Source organism: Podarcis pityusensis (genome assembly GCF_964106645.2).
Source record: "Podarcis pityusensis genome assembly, chromosome: 1".
In the NCBI taxonomy this organism is placed as follows: Eukaryota; Metazoa; Chordata; class Lepidosauria; order Squamata; family Lacertidae; genus Podarcis; species Podarcis pityusensis.
Window position 1 is genome coordinate 127,509,865 of NC_138028.1, and position 12,954 is coordinate 127,522,818.

At 42.3% G+C, this 12,954-nt stretch overlaps 2 protein-coding genes across 3 annotated transcripts in view; both read right to left on the bottom strand.

Annotated features, from left to right (window-relative positions):
* FTCDNL1 (formiminotransferase cyclodeaminase N-terminal like) overlaps positions 1–12,954 on the bottom strand; it is a 454,166-nt gene that overhangs the window by 193,494 nt on the left and 247,718 nt on the right. The window lies entirely within an intron of this gene.
* The window catches only part of SATB2 (SATB homeobox 2), a 122,558-nt gene that overhangs the window by 32,854 nt on the left and 76,750 nt on the right, over positions 1–12,954 (bottom strand). Inside the window, exons 8-9 of one of the 2 annotated variants that reach the window (XM_081016778.1) lie at positions 9,722–9,934; positions 4,579–4,734 (exon numbers count right to left, since the gene is read on the bottom strand). In XM_081016778.1, coding sequence (XP_080872904.1) covers positions 4,579–4,734; positions 9,722–9,934 — 369 coding nt within the window. The remainder of the gene's footprint in view (positions 1–4,578; positions 4,735–9,721; positions 9,935–12,954) is intronic. The other variant, XM_081016779.1, reaches the window with a different exon arrangement.

Consider the following 12,954-nt stretch of genomic DNA (forward strand, 5'->3'; position numbering starts at 1 on the left):
CAGTTAAGGATGTAGATGACAGCCATAGCCACATGATATGAATCATCATAAGAGAATGACCGTTTTAAGTTTTCATCACACTGTGATTTAGTGGATAGACTCTTTGACGGCAAGAGCAGTAGCTGACATTGAGAAGGAACTGCACACTTGATGAGACTATCAACAAATGAATGAGTAGGGTTGCCATACATCTGGAATTTCCCAGACATAGCTGGTATTTGGCCCTCTTAAAAAGCTTCCAGGCAAAAATCGCTGAAATGTTCAGGAAAATCCAGATGCATGGCAGTCCGTGTCGGAAGTGTAGATTTTGGCAAATTTTGCCAAAAAAAAAAGAAAAGAAAAAAAAGCTCAACACCCGTTGTGTCCAGGTTTTTGAAATACAGTGGTACCTCGGGTTAGTACTTAATTCGTTCCAGAGGTCCGTACTTAACCTGAAACTGTTCTTAACCTGAAACACCACTTTAGCTAATGGGGCCTCCTGCCGCTGCCGGGCCGCTGGAGCACGATTTCTGTTCTCATCCTGAAGCAAAGTTCTTAACCTGAAGCACTATTTCTGGGTTAGCGGAGTCTGTAACCTGAAGCGTATGTAACCCGAGGTACCACTGTATGGCAAGTTATGAAAATCCTCTGAGGCTATAGCACAATTTTTGAAAGTCAGCTGTAGCTCACCCTCCCTGCTTTATCCTCCTCAAATCTTCTGTACATGAAATATGCATACAGTGCAGCTAAAATCCAGCCATGTCCTGAATTAGAAAGGAACAAACCATTTGCATGACCCAGGCACATATGGAACACTGTGTGCCAATGGAGATTGACAGTAGAAACAAGGCACAGGAGACCATTGGCTGGGTGAAATTAGGCCACAAATTTATTGTTTTCATATGTAAGCCAGTGGCAAAAGGCACTGGATAAGCATCCACCTTCAACCAAACCACCTGCAGGTTGAACCCGAGATGGGTGGACCCTGGCATGAAGGTTGCCCCTGGACATGGGTCAAATGTGACTTTCCTGCCAGTGCCTCCTCACGGAAGGGATGCTATGGCCCCGTTTGGGCTCCCAGACAGCTCTGCCACTTTAACGGGGTACCCTGGTTTTAAAGGACACTACCCACTGCCTTAAATGCCCAAGTTGTGGTGTTTGCTATGAGGCAGGCAAAAACCTGTAGACGGGTCAATCTGTCTGCAGGTAAAACTCCCCCTTGGCCCCAAATACAGCAACTGAGTAATCCATAGCAATGCCCATACACAGTTCAGCTTGCTCACCATCAGGCTGAAGCACACATGCAAATATAAAAGGGGCAGGAGGGCAGATGATCCAGTGACAATCAGATCCATGCAGGACAAGAGGCTAGGCACCAGGCACCGCACCCCTTCAAAGGAAGGCGCCAGTCCCAGTACCTGCCCAAGTCTTACCTCCTGATTGGCCAGGAGAGTGCCTGGCTTCCTGCCGGAAATGCGTGGCCAGAAGGGAAGGCTATGCATCCACCTCCGGCCACGCGCTTGGACCCCTCCTCCCCTTGCATCAGCCCCCAATGTGCTCTGCACCAGGCAACATATGGTGGCCACACGCAATCCGGTGGCAGACCTTTGTAGTTATCCTGTTATAACCCAGAGAGAAAGCAGAACGTGCATTTCAGTCCTATCTCATGGCCTCCCATTTGCACATGCCCCTGCATGTCTGGCAAAAATGAGAAAGAGTTGAATACATGTAGAGCTGATCACCAGTGCTTTCATGGAACCCTGTGTGGTGCTGTGAAGCCCAAACCATCAGCTTATTATCTGGGCTTCAAAGTACCATACATCCTACACAGTTTAATTTCAAAACATGTGGGAAGGAACAAGTCATGTGATATAATGTGACAGACAGATGGGCAGCCATGCCCACAGATGTTGGGAAAGATAGATACCTAGGTAAGGTAAAGGTAAAGGGCCCCTGGAAGGTAAAGGACCCCTGGAAAGTTAAGTCCAGTCGAAAGCATCTATGGGGTGCAGCGCTCATCTCACTTCAGGCTGAGGGAGCTGACGTTTGTCCACAGACAGCTTTCCTGGTCATGTGGCCAGCATGACTAAACTGCTTCTGGCACAACGGGACACTGTGCCAGAGCACACAGAAACGCCATTTACCTTCCTGCTGCAGTGGTACCTATTTATCTGCTCAGACTGGTATGCTTTCAAACTGCTAGGTTGGCAGGAGCTGGGACAAAGCAACGGCAGCTCACCCCATCACATAGATTTGAACCACCAACCTTCTGATCAGCAAGCCCAAGAAGCTCAGTGGTTTAGACCACAGCGCCTAGCCTGCCTGCCGGAACCAATTCCCCACTGCTGCTCTATGTGATTCTTTTTCTTTTATTTGATTATCTTGGGATAAGTACCAGAACAAATACTGACTTTAGCTCTGAAAAAAAATCAAAATGTGATGCAGTGGAGAACACTTGCTTTGGTACCTATCTTCTATGGAATCTGGAAGGAACAGGACATGTGTAGCCCTCAAAATCAGATGGTCTGGAATGAGTGCTTACATGCACTCTGTAGAAGCACCATATGGAGCTATTGTTTTGAAACTGCTTTGCTCAAGAATTGGTTTGGTGAGAAAATTGGGTAGAGTGACTAGCCATATAGTTAGTGTGTTACCATGACAGTTGCTACTAGTCACTGGTCCTATTGGTGCCCTTAGGGCATCCAGCTGCTCATGTTTGAAAATAGGATACTGGACGTGATAGACCACATTCTGATCCGCCAGGACTGTTCTTATGTACTTATGAGTTCTGGCTGTCAGTAGGAATTTATTTAGAGGCTTACTAGGTACTTTTAGACATGCTTCTGCGTTAAGTTGGATCTTATCAATTTTCCAGAGATTAGTATTTCTCTCACCCATATATGGTTGTTACAAACTTTATACTAACACATGGATGCTGATGATGACCCTATAAGAAAGTGGAAGTGCCACTGGTTCTCAAACTCTGTCTTAGCCTCCCCAGAACTCAAGTTGTACAATAAAGGCACCATGGCAACCAGGTATGGTTTGAAAATGTTCATGAAAATGTACACATGATATGCAAATTATACTAAATAGCAACTTCAAGCTCATAGTATATATTATTTTGATGTGGTTACCAGCGCTGACCAAATTTCCTATACCTACTGTAAACAGAAAGTCCAAGTGCCTTCAGGATAACAGTTAATATTAAGGCATCACAGAGTAATCAGTGCTACCTACTAGACCTGTGAAACAAAAGGAGCACATGCTCAAAAATGCTTATGCATGAAGTATTATTGGGCACAGCCACAGCAAATGTCACTTTCACACATTTTAAACCCTTCCTGCTTTTTTTTTCTATCTGGAGTTTCTATATGCTCACAGCAAGAACGTTTAATGCATTCTAGCTCTAGAGAGTAGATGGTGGCCGGCTCCTTTGGAATTTCTACATTCGAATTGGCACAGACGGAAGCTAGTGAGCCACCCAAATTATTTTGGGTGGCTCACAGTCTTTCTATTTCAAGACTCTTCTGTGTAAAATGACAGGAAGCTTTCAGGCATTTTGGAGCCAAACCTCAGAAAGAGCCTGGTAATTCAGTTTGTCCTAAAAGGGTCCTGATTAAGGACTATCCAGCCTTGGCCACACTGCACACATATCTTTGGTATTTGGTATTTGTATGCAGGCAAGGACGAAGGGCACGTTTGCAAAATCAATTGTGTGCAGTTTTTATATTTACTGCACTTTTACCACATATGTCATTTATTACACAGTGGAAAACCGTTAAATGCACAGTAGTTGTGCCAAGTGGCATTATGCTTTTAACAGCTTTATTCGTTTAACAGCTCCAGTCTCATTATATTTTGCCATGTGGTACATGAGATTTTTATTCATTTAACAGTGTAAGAGGGCTCCATGGCATTTTCCTTTTATGTATTTCATATTGTGCCTGGGCTCTTGCCTTTTCTGTGAGCATTAGCCCACAGGCTGCACTGAAAACAAGTGGTGCAACAGGAGACATGATGATTTAGAAGAGGAGGAAGAAAATGAGCATGAGAAAAATTTGGATCCTCCTCATATACAAATCCATGTAACACATTAGAATAAATTCAATATTTCTGTGAATGATGGTAACAGAATTACTTTCAGCATTTTATAATGCTTCCATTTCACATTTTTTAAAACTACAAGGTGATCAATCAATCTGTGGTTTTCTGTTGGCTTCCCATAAGACAATTGTTTAAGGAATCAAACAACTGTTAAGGAATCAAATCTGTTAAATGTGTACAACACTATAATTTCAGGGGTTCTTGATTTACTGCACCAGGTGGAGGACAGGGAAGCAGTTTATGGTCCCGTTTCTTTTTTTTTTACTTTTCAGTTAAAGGAAGATAATCTGATTTGTCTTTGCTAGCCATTCACTTTAAAGAGGCAGAAAGAAATTATTTAGGAGCAAAAAGACAAAGTGCAATGGATTCTCCAGGGATCATTGATGTTGTTACTAATGCTGCAACCGATATACTTTAATGATGGGGGGAGGGATGGGTCCAATTTCAACCTTGAAGCTTTCTCTGCTCTTTCAAAAAGAACCCTCTACTCACCTGACTTTTATTGGCAGCCACTTTGGCAAACAGAGCCTGAGACACCTTGGCCCTTTTCATCTCCTGTTGGATCTCGTCATAAATGGCAGCTGTGATGTTGATGTTGGCTCCGTCCACCTTAATGGGGAGGTCTGTTGTCGGTGTCGAGGTTTTGGCCTACCGAGAGACCATGAAAATAATAATTAAAAAAGTGCTGCTTTCAGCCCAGCCATCTGTGCAGAAATTATCAAAGGATTTCAGTCAGCTGATGCCAAACTGCATTAGCTACAGAGGGACACTTCCTGTCCATTATTCTAATCAGGTTAATTGTGATTGGAAATAATTGCAGTGCATTCCTATAGGACGTTCACAGTCCTCTCTCCCTCTCCCTCCCTTCCCCCCTCTCTTCACACACAGAGCTCGCTCGCTCTCAACACACATAGAAGCACATATACCAAAAAACTGAAAGGTTATATAGCAGAAGAATTAAATCCCAGGCAGTCACTTGATGGGGCTAGCCGGAAAATACAATATAATACATACATGAGTATTTGGACTTTTGCTTTTTCTCCCCATAAAACTGCATACCTTGGAGGAAGAGCCAATTCTTCCAGAAAAAATGAGTAAATGCATAGAGGTCTCTAAATAATAAATTATTACTCAATTTAATGCACTCCCTCAAGTCTCTCTCATCCTTTATTAAAGCTATATGTATGTCATTTGAGTATGTATGGTTTCCCATCATTATGCTGCCCAGATAGTCACCTAATTTCACCTAGGAAATCAGTGAGAATGAACAAAAATTCATAACACCAGGCTTCACAGTATGTGTGGTGTGCTGCCCTTGGTCTCCTAAACTCATATTGCAGTTCTGCATATTCCAGTGCACTCCTTTTAATTGAATGACTTCCAATCAACTTCTGGGACAAATGAAGGACAATAAACAGAGAATATTGGCACTTCCACTTACTAAGCCATCAGAGAACAAGAAGTTAGGAATGGAGGGGGAAAGGTCATTACCCCAAAACCAGAAACCAGATGAAAACCTGTTCAGACTGGCTGCTAGTTTCAGCAGTACAAGTCAGATACATCACTGAAACTGCCAAGTAACCTATATAGTGGAATCTTGGGTTGCAAACATGATCCGTGCGGGAGGCGTGTTTGCAACCCACAGCGCCGCGTCTGCCACGCACGTGACGCGATTTGGTCTTCTGCGCATGTGCATAAACCGTTCTGGTACTTCCGGGTTTGATGCGTCCATAACCCGAAAACACGCAACCCGCAGCGTTCGCAACCCGAGGTATGACTGTATTGCACAGGCTATTCTATCTAAAAGCAGTTATCTGCACACAGCAGCAATCTAGGACACCAATCTAGCAAGCTTTTTATGGAACTGAAACATTAAATTAAGCTAACGTGTATATAGAAAAAGACTGTAATGTCATTTCTCCCATGCTGGCACCTTAAAACAGCCTGATTTAGGGAGGTACTGAATATAAATAGTATGTTTAACCCAGAGATGTTCCCCTCAGCCCACATGCAGAACACAGCCAGATTTTATCCAGCCCTCTGGGTCTTCTTCCACCTATCAGCTGCTCAGCAGTGAGCAGCTGAGAGGGGGAAATGTTCTGACTTTTTGTGAAGTATGCAACTGCAGTTCCTTCCTCTGCAAGATCAAAGCAGAGGGGAAAGGTCTCAACAGAGGTAGACCTATATTGCCTAGAAAAATGCAAGATGTGTTCCTTCAGTTTGGAGTTGCATGCAATTTTGGAAGTATAATTGTAATTCCACCATCGGCAGTAAAGTGGGTGGGTATAAGGATCAAATCTTCTTTGTTGTGACACCAAGATTATAGAATGAACTCCTGAAAGAGGCCTGCCTGGTTTCCGGTCTCTGCTCAGTTTTCAACAGACAATACAAATATGTTTTATTTATTTCTCTTTCTGACAGAGAATGCGACCCAGTTTCCACATGCCCTGAATGAGTTCCCAGAGTGAATACTGCAGCTACCCAGGGCTAGGCCATGGTTTGGTTTGGGATTACCGTATTTTTTGCTCTATAAGACTCACTTTTTCCCTCCTAAAAAGTAAGGGGAAATGTGTGTGCGTCTTATGGAACGAATGCAGGCTGCGCAGCTATCCCAGAAGCCAGAATAGCAAGAGGGATTGCTGCTTTCACTGCGCAGCGATCCCTCTTGCTGTTCTGGCTTCTGAGATTCAGAATATTTTTTTCTTGTTTTCCTCCTCCAAAAACTAGGTGCGTCTTGTGGTCTGGTGCGTCTTATAGAGCGAAAAATATGGTACATTACATGAGCTGTAAACCTAGTCTTCTTCTTCATTTGTTGCATGTGGTTTGTCTGGGGGACAGATTCAGCTGCAACACGATAGCAAACATGGCTCAGTGCTGGGTAGGATAGCAGCAGCAGGACTGGGCAAAGAGCACAGTGGCCACAATCTTCACTCTGAGAGAATCTGCACATTAGTGTGTGCTAAGCCATGGTTTAGCTTAGTGTTTGAAAAAATTCTGGCACAGTATGCAAACAAGAGTTTGGTGGGGCTGCTACTTAACTTTTTTATTTCATTTGTTTCTATATGAGTTTTTGATTTGTATTTTTATAATTGTTAATTTTCAAATGCTGTTTTCAGGAAGTTTTGTTGCCATTTCTTCAAACAGAAAAATGACAGAACTAAATAAATGTGTAGAATATAGACATTAACTAAATAAATTTACCACAGAATAAAGAAAGCAGCATTTAAACCTTTTCATGTTCAATACCCCTGGACTCTTTTACTGGATTAGTTTGGCACAGGCCACGTAATATTAAGGACACATCTCAAAATAATAGTTTATCAATGTAAAGCTACAAACTAAAGATAACAACTAAAACAACAGGGAATACAATGGGGGTATTTACTGTATTTCTTGATACATTCTCAGATTACCCACCACACTGCAAAATCATATCACAGATTGGTATCTATGGAAACAACATTTTTTATATAGGATTAACTTTGGCACAGAACAAATTTGTCATTAATTTGTAATACATTTTCTCTTGTCTACCCATTTTGGCTGATTTTGAAGGCAGTCTCCTAGCATCAATATGTCCCTTCTAAGTGACAAGTCTTGGGTAGAAATCACATGTGCATTTTATAGCACTTTATAACTTAGGAAATTCCCCCTGTTTCAGTTAAGGTATACTACTAGTGCTGACAAATTATGTTTTTCCTGGGTGAGCTATCTTCTATATACAGTACACTCCTCCAGATAATGCAGAAGAAGGAGCTCCTTCACTTGGCTACCTTGGATGCAATTGACTCTTTATTCGCACATGAATATTCTCAGATATTAAGATTAACTTCTGGGACCCTTCAAGGGTACCCCCTTTTTCAGAGTTAAGGCGAAAGAACTAATACAGGTGTGGCACCTTCTCTGTGGCATGCTCTGCCAAGGAGGGCAGCCTGGGAACTAATCCTAGAGCTTTCCAGCAACAAGCAAATATTTTTTGTTTATTGCCACAGGCCTTTCACAATTACAATGACACACACAACTGATTGTTTTAAAAAAGAATCACTCTGCTTTTTTAGCAATTATACTAGTTTGCATACACACACACACACACACACACACACATATATATAATAAAAAAAATTAAGTTTTCAATTACAATCCAATAATAGCCTCATTATAACAATACGAATTGAAGGGTCTCAGAAGTTAGGCTTCCGGTTCCGCTCTGCCTTAATGGAGGCAGCACCCACAACAGCGGGAGATCGTTGGCAAAGGAAAAACGACAATGATTGAGGGTAATTATCCTTGCAAATTCCCCCCAGGGACAGGGGTGAATGGGCTTCACACACAGTTTGTCTCGGTACCTGTCTCTTGCTCCGGCATGGATTGTGGGAGGCAGGGAGGCGCTGAGAACATATATATATTCTTTTAATTGTAAACCATCCTGAAAGTTGTGAAACTTGTTCTTGTTAGGTACTATGAGGATCTCAAGGCATCAGTGAAATGAGGAGGGAGGCGATTTTTCTCTGGCAGAGGGACTGTTGGAAACAAAATGCTTCCCTCTTGCTGTGAAGCCAGCAGAGAGGTAGGTCACAATGTGGCATGGAGATTAGGCCAACAAGGCCACAGGAAAAGGGCTGCCTTCAACAAGCATATTGATGGAATCTATTTCCCTGATGCAGATAAAATTCACTGGAACTAGGGCCAGCACATGCCACTTGTGTCCTTCTCAGCCACCCTCTGCTTTGGGGAGCAGTGCACCAGGCTCTGGGGTACCTAGACTTGCGCACCACTTTTGGCTCTAGCATGCGGCCCCCAAAGTTAAGTGCCACCAGGGGTACAGAGTCCTTTAGGAACCCTGGACGCGGACCATTTAGGGTATTAAAGCATCTTCACTTTGAATTATGCCCAGAAAACAACTAAAGTCCAGTGAAAGCTCTCAAATGCTGTGGCAAATCACAGTAAACGATCTAGCTGTTGTGTTCTGGATGAGCTGTATTTTCTAAATGCATTTTGCTACCAGCTGGTTGCAGTCACCTCAACAAATCCTTCATTATAACTCAAAAAAGGGCCTCTGCTGACTGCTTAAATCCTGGCTTGTCATTAGTTAGAAGAAGAACTGGATGACATTCCAATCAGTATGGCAATCATGGAGTAAAATCATAGACACTTAATGGAAAAGCTATGATGCTCACAGGCTACAATACGGTTCAGAGGATGCAGTGACTGCCTAGTTCTCTTCAAGCATACAGGGGAGATGTGTATGAGGAGCATTTTCTATCGCTGAAGAAACTGGAGTTACCCTCATTTCCATGGGCCTCCACATGCACATCAGTGTTGTGATGCTTTCAATCACAGTTGATGTGCACAACCTGCCCCGCATTTGAATTCTTTCATGTAGTTCACTGAATTCTCATTCTTTATATTTGCAGCATTAAATACTAACTAGTTTCATCTACAAAGTATTGCCAGAAGATAACATGACCCTGTTAGCTCAACTCCAAACCCTAAAAAATCAAGCTTCCAAGAAGCACTCAAGTGGACTGAATACCAGATGGGAAAATCCTAACAGGTCATCTCAAATGATGCCTGCCCGTCTGTTTCTGGATAACGGGACAATTGTGAAAGCAATTATAATAGGGTTGCACCTTACCTGGGGGGTTCTGGAGGAACTTGGACTGCTGGCAGCTGAAGACACCATGCTCACATTGGGGTTCATACTCCTCTCTCTCTCATCCTGATATATACGATCTCGTTCTGTCTCAGGCAGGTTGAGGAAATTCTGCATTGCCCTCAGATTTACCAGGAGGGACTGGGAAGCTGTTCTAGGGTCTTCTTCTTTACGCAGAATCTCTGATAGCAATCCCTGGTTCAAAAAATTAAAAAAAGGCCAAGTCTTTTTAAAAATGTGTTTATTGTAACCAGCCAGGTTGCAATGCTGAGACCCTTCATAAGATGTTAAAGCACAGGGAATGTTTGGTAGAAACAAACCTTGTTCTCTTGGGACTGTGGTTTATTTAGGAGCATTTCTGTTCAGATTCTATCATATATTTAAGATCAACCTGAACAACGAGGTGCCAAAGAGGCAGGTGGGTCAGTGTAAAACTACCATTATAGCCAGGTGCCTCCTGAAACTATTTTAAGAACTATTAGTGCTCTCACTCTTACTGCTTCAGGCTGGAAACACTTGGCAGCCCTGTTCATCTTCAGGAATCTGCCAAGTTTGGTAAATTTAGTTCAGACATTTAAACAGCACAGGAGACTTATGAAGAAAAATGTTTGGCAGAGTTTGGATGTTACAGTTCATTCACTGCAAACCTGTCAATTCTTTCTAATGGGAGAAAATGCTGCAAATATGAGAAATTCTCAAGATACTTCATCTTAGAAATTAATAATTTGAAAATTGCTTGCTGCCTCATTTAGAAAGCCAAGATATGGCAATGTCCATATTCATCAAATACATCAAGCTTTTCTTTTACATGAAAGAAGCCAGAGGTTCAGTTCTTCGTATAGCATGTAGTTAGGCCCGCAGAAAGCTAGCAAGGGCATAGGACATAAGATGTTCCTAAGCAATTGTCAGGGACTGGGCAGAGGAGGAATGGTGGAGACCTCCTCCCCATCCTGACCCTTCCAGGTAAGAGGAAGAAGAAGATAGTACAGTGGTACCTTGGGTTACAAACACCTCGAGTTACAAACACTTCGGGTTACAGAATCCGCTAACCTGGAAGTAGTACCTCAGTTTAAGAACTTTGCCCCAGAATGAGAACAGAAATCGTGCACCAGTGGCACATCGGCAGTAGGAGGCCCCATTAACTAAAGTGGTACCTCAGGTTAAGAATGGTTTCAGGTTAAAAACGGACCTCCGGAACGAATTAGGTTCGTAACCAGAGGTACCACTGTATAGATTTACAACAGGGGTTTGAGGAAGGTAGCATCTCAGAGGCAGATGAGAGGAAAAGCTGGGAAATCATGGGAGAGCCAGGACAACACCCAGCTGACACATTGTCATTAGAAAGCACCCCAGACCCTCCATCTCCCAGAACCTGGCGAGCCCTAAAAGTAGGAAAGCAAAGAGCTCAAAGGCAGAGGGCACGTAGCAGCACCCGTAGAGGAGACAGTGAGAATGACGAATGAGGAAATGGGAGAGATGGGGGGGTGGGGATTCACTCGGGACAACGCCATTATCCAAGAGGCTGGGTTCTATAGCCTCTCTCTGTAAAGATTGAAATAAAAAAGGACGGCAACCAGCCGGAAGCCACTGACAGCATCCTGACAATAATTGGGATATAAATATTACTGATTACTAAGTAATTTCAAATATTGCTTTGAAACTTGTGCTACCATACGCTTTATGTCTTTGCCTAGGAGAACAGATGATTATGTTTACTACAAAATTATGAAGTTTCTTCCTAAAAAGTCACACTATACCTAGTTAATAACTACAGTAGCTTTGCAAATAATTGATCAGACAAGAGACACCCAATCACTGCTTTCCTAATATTCTTCATCCTCCCTGCCATGGGCAATCTACTCCCATCCTCAACACCTTCCCCTCTGGCAATATTTTCAACAATGACTGCTTATGTATCCTTTTTTATATTTTAAATCCAATAGGGAAAGAGAAAGTATATGTGCAGCCTCTTCTTTACTATGCTTTTCTATGTTTCTCAAGCTAGGACAGCATCCTACGGAGTTATGGCACACGATACCACCACCCATCTTTTCTGGACTTACAGGGCTAAGTAGCCTACAGCATTTTGGAGGCCAGGACACAGGTATGAAGAGTAATATCCTAGTTAACAGTCCTGGTAATGAGTCAGAACAGAAATCCTTCAATTTTTATTAGTCTCGGGAGGCAGAGCTATATAAGTGGTCACCTTATTCGTATTTAAGAAAATGGCAAATAATTTTTAACTTAATTATTTATTAGTATTGGTTTGCTTAGGGAGCAATCCAAACCTCCAAAATTTGCTGTATATGTGTGTGATAGGATGAACAGTGAGTCCCTCTCCATCGGCTATGCCAGTGGAGAGGAGCTGTTGATGGAGGAAGGCTCTGCGGCAGTAGAGGCTTGTCATACAATTCAATCAAGTGGGAGCTACTTCCAGAGCTAGCCAGCATAAGCACCTGAAATGGGGTGTTTGGAGGAAAGGTCAGGGCTGCTCAGAACTATAAATGACCTGCTGGATCCTATGATGGCCCACTTTCCCTAAAGGATCCAGTGGAATCAGAAGACCATGAAAGCAGTTCAGCATTTTCCCGTTTTTATTATTATTTTCAACTCTTTCCCATGTTACATTTACAAGAGTAAGAAAGATGTGCAGAAGAACCCCAAGATGATTCAGACTAGGAAATAGTTGAATGTGACTATTTTTTCCATGCAAAATTAATGTCTTAAAAATGAAATCTATTTCATTGCAAGGTTGAAAATAGGTTGTACTGACAGACTATGCTGATAACCCATGGCAAATAGATAATGAAGTCAGTAAAACAAAATATCATGAGAGCGCTTATCATTTATGTTCATATAGTTCTGAAATGGTATATACAAATACTAACCAACAATCGGGATTACAAAAAAAAAAGAATAAAGTGATGCTAAATAATCTGTTCAGCTTTTTCTCACCTGCAACAAATTAGGCTTTCAATATGCAAAGCATCTTCCTTCAAGAAAAACAAACGATCATGATTTCATTTAATTGTAATTTAATGAGGCATAATTTATTTTTAAAGTGATATACACCAGGTGTGTGGTAAGGGAACTGGCCCAGCCAGACAAACTGTAGTGATGCTACTTTTGAGAAATGCCTGAAGATAGCTGGAGATTGTTTTCATTTCTGCAAAGCATGTTTCTGCTACAGAGGACAAGCAGGAGGCAAAAACCCA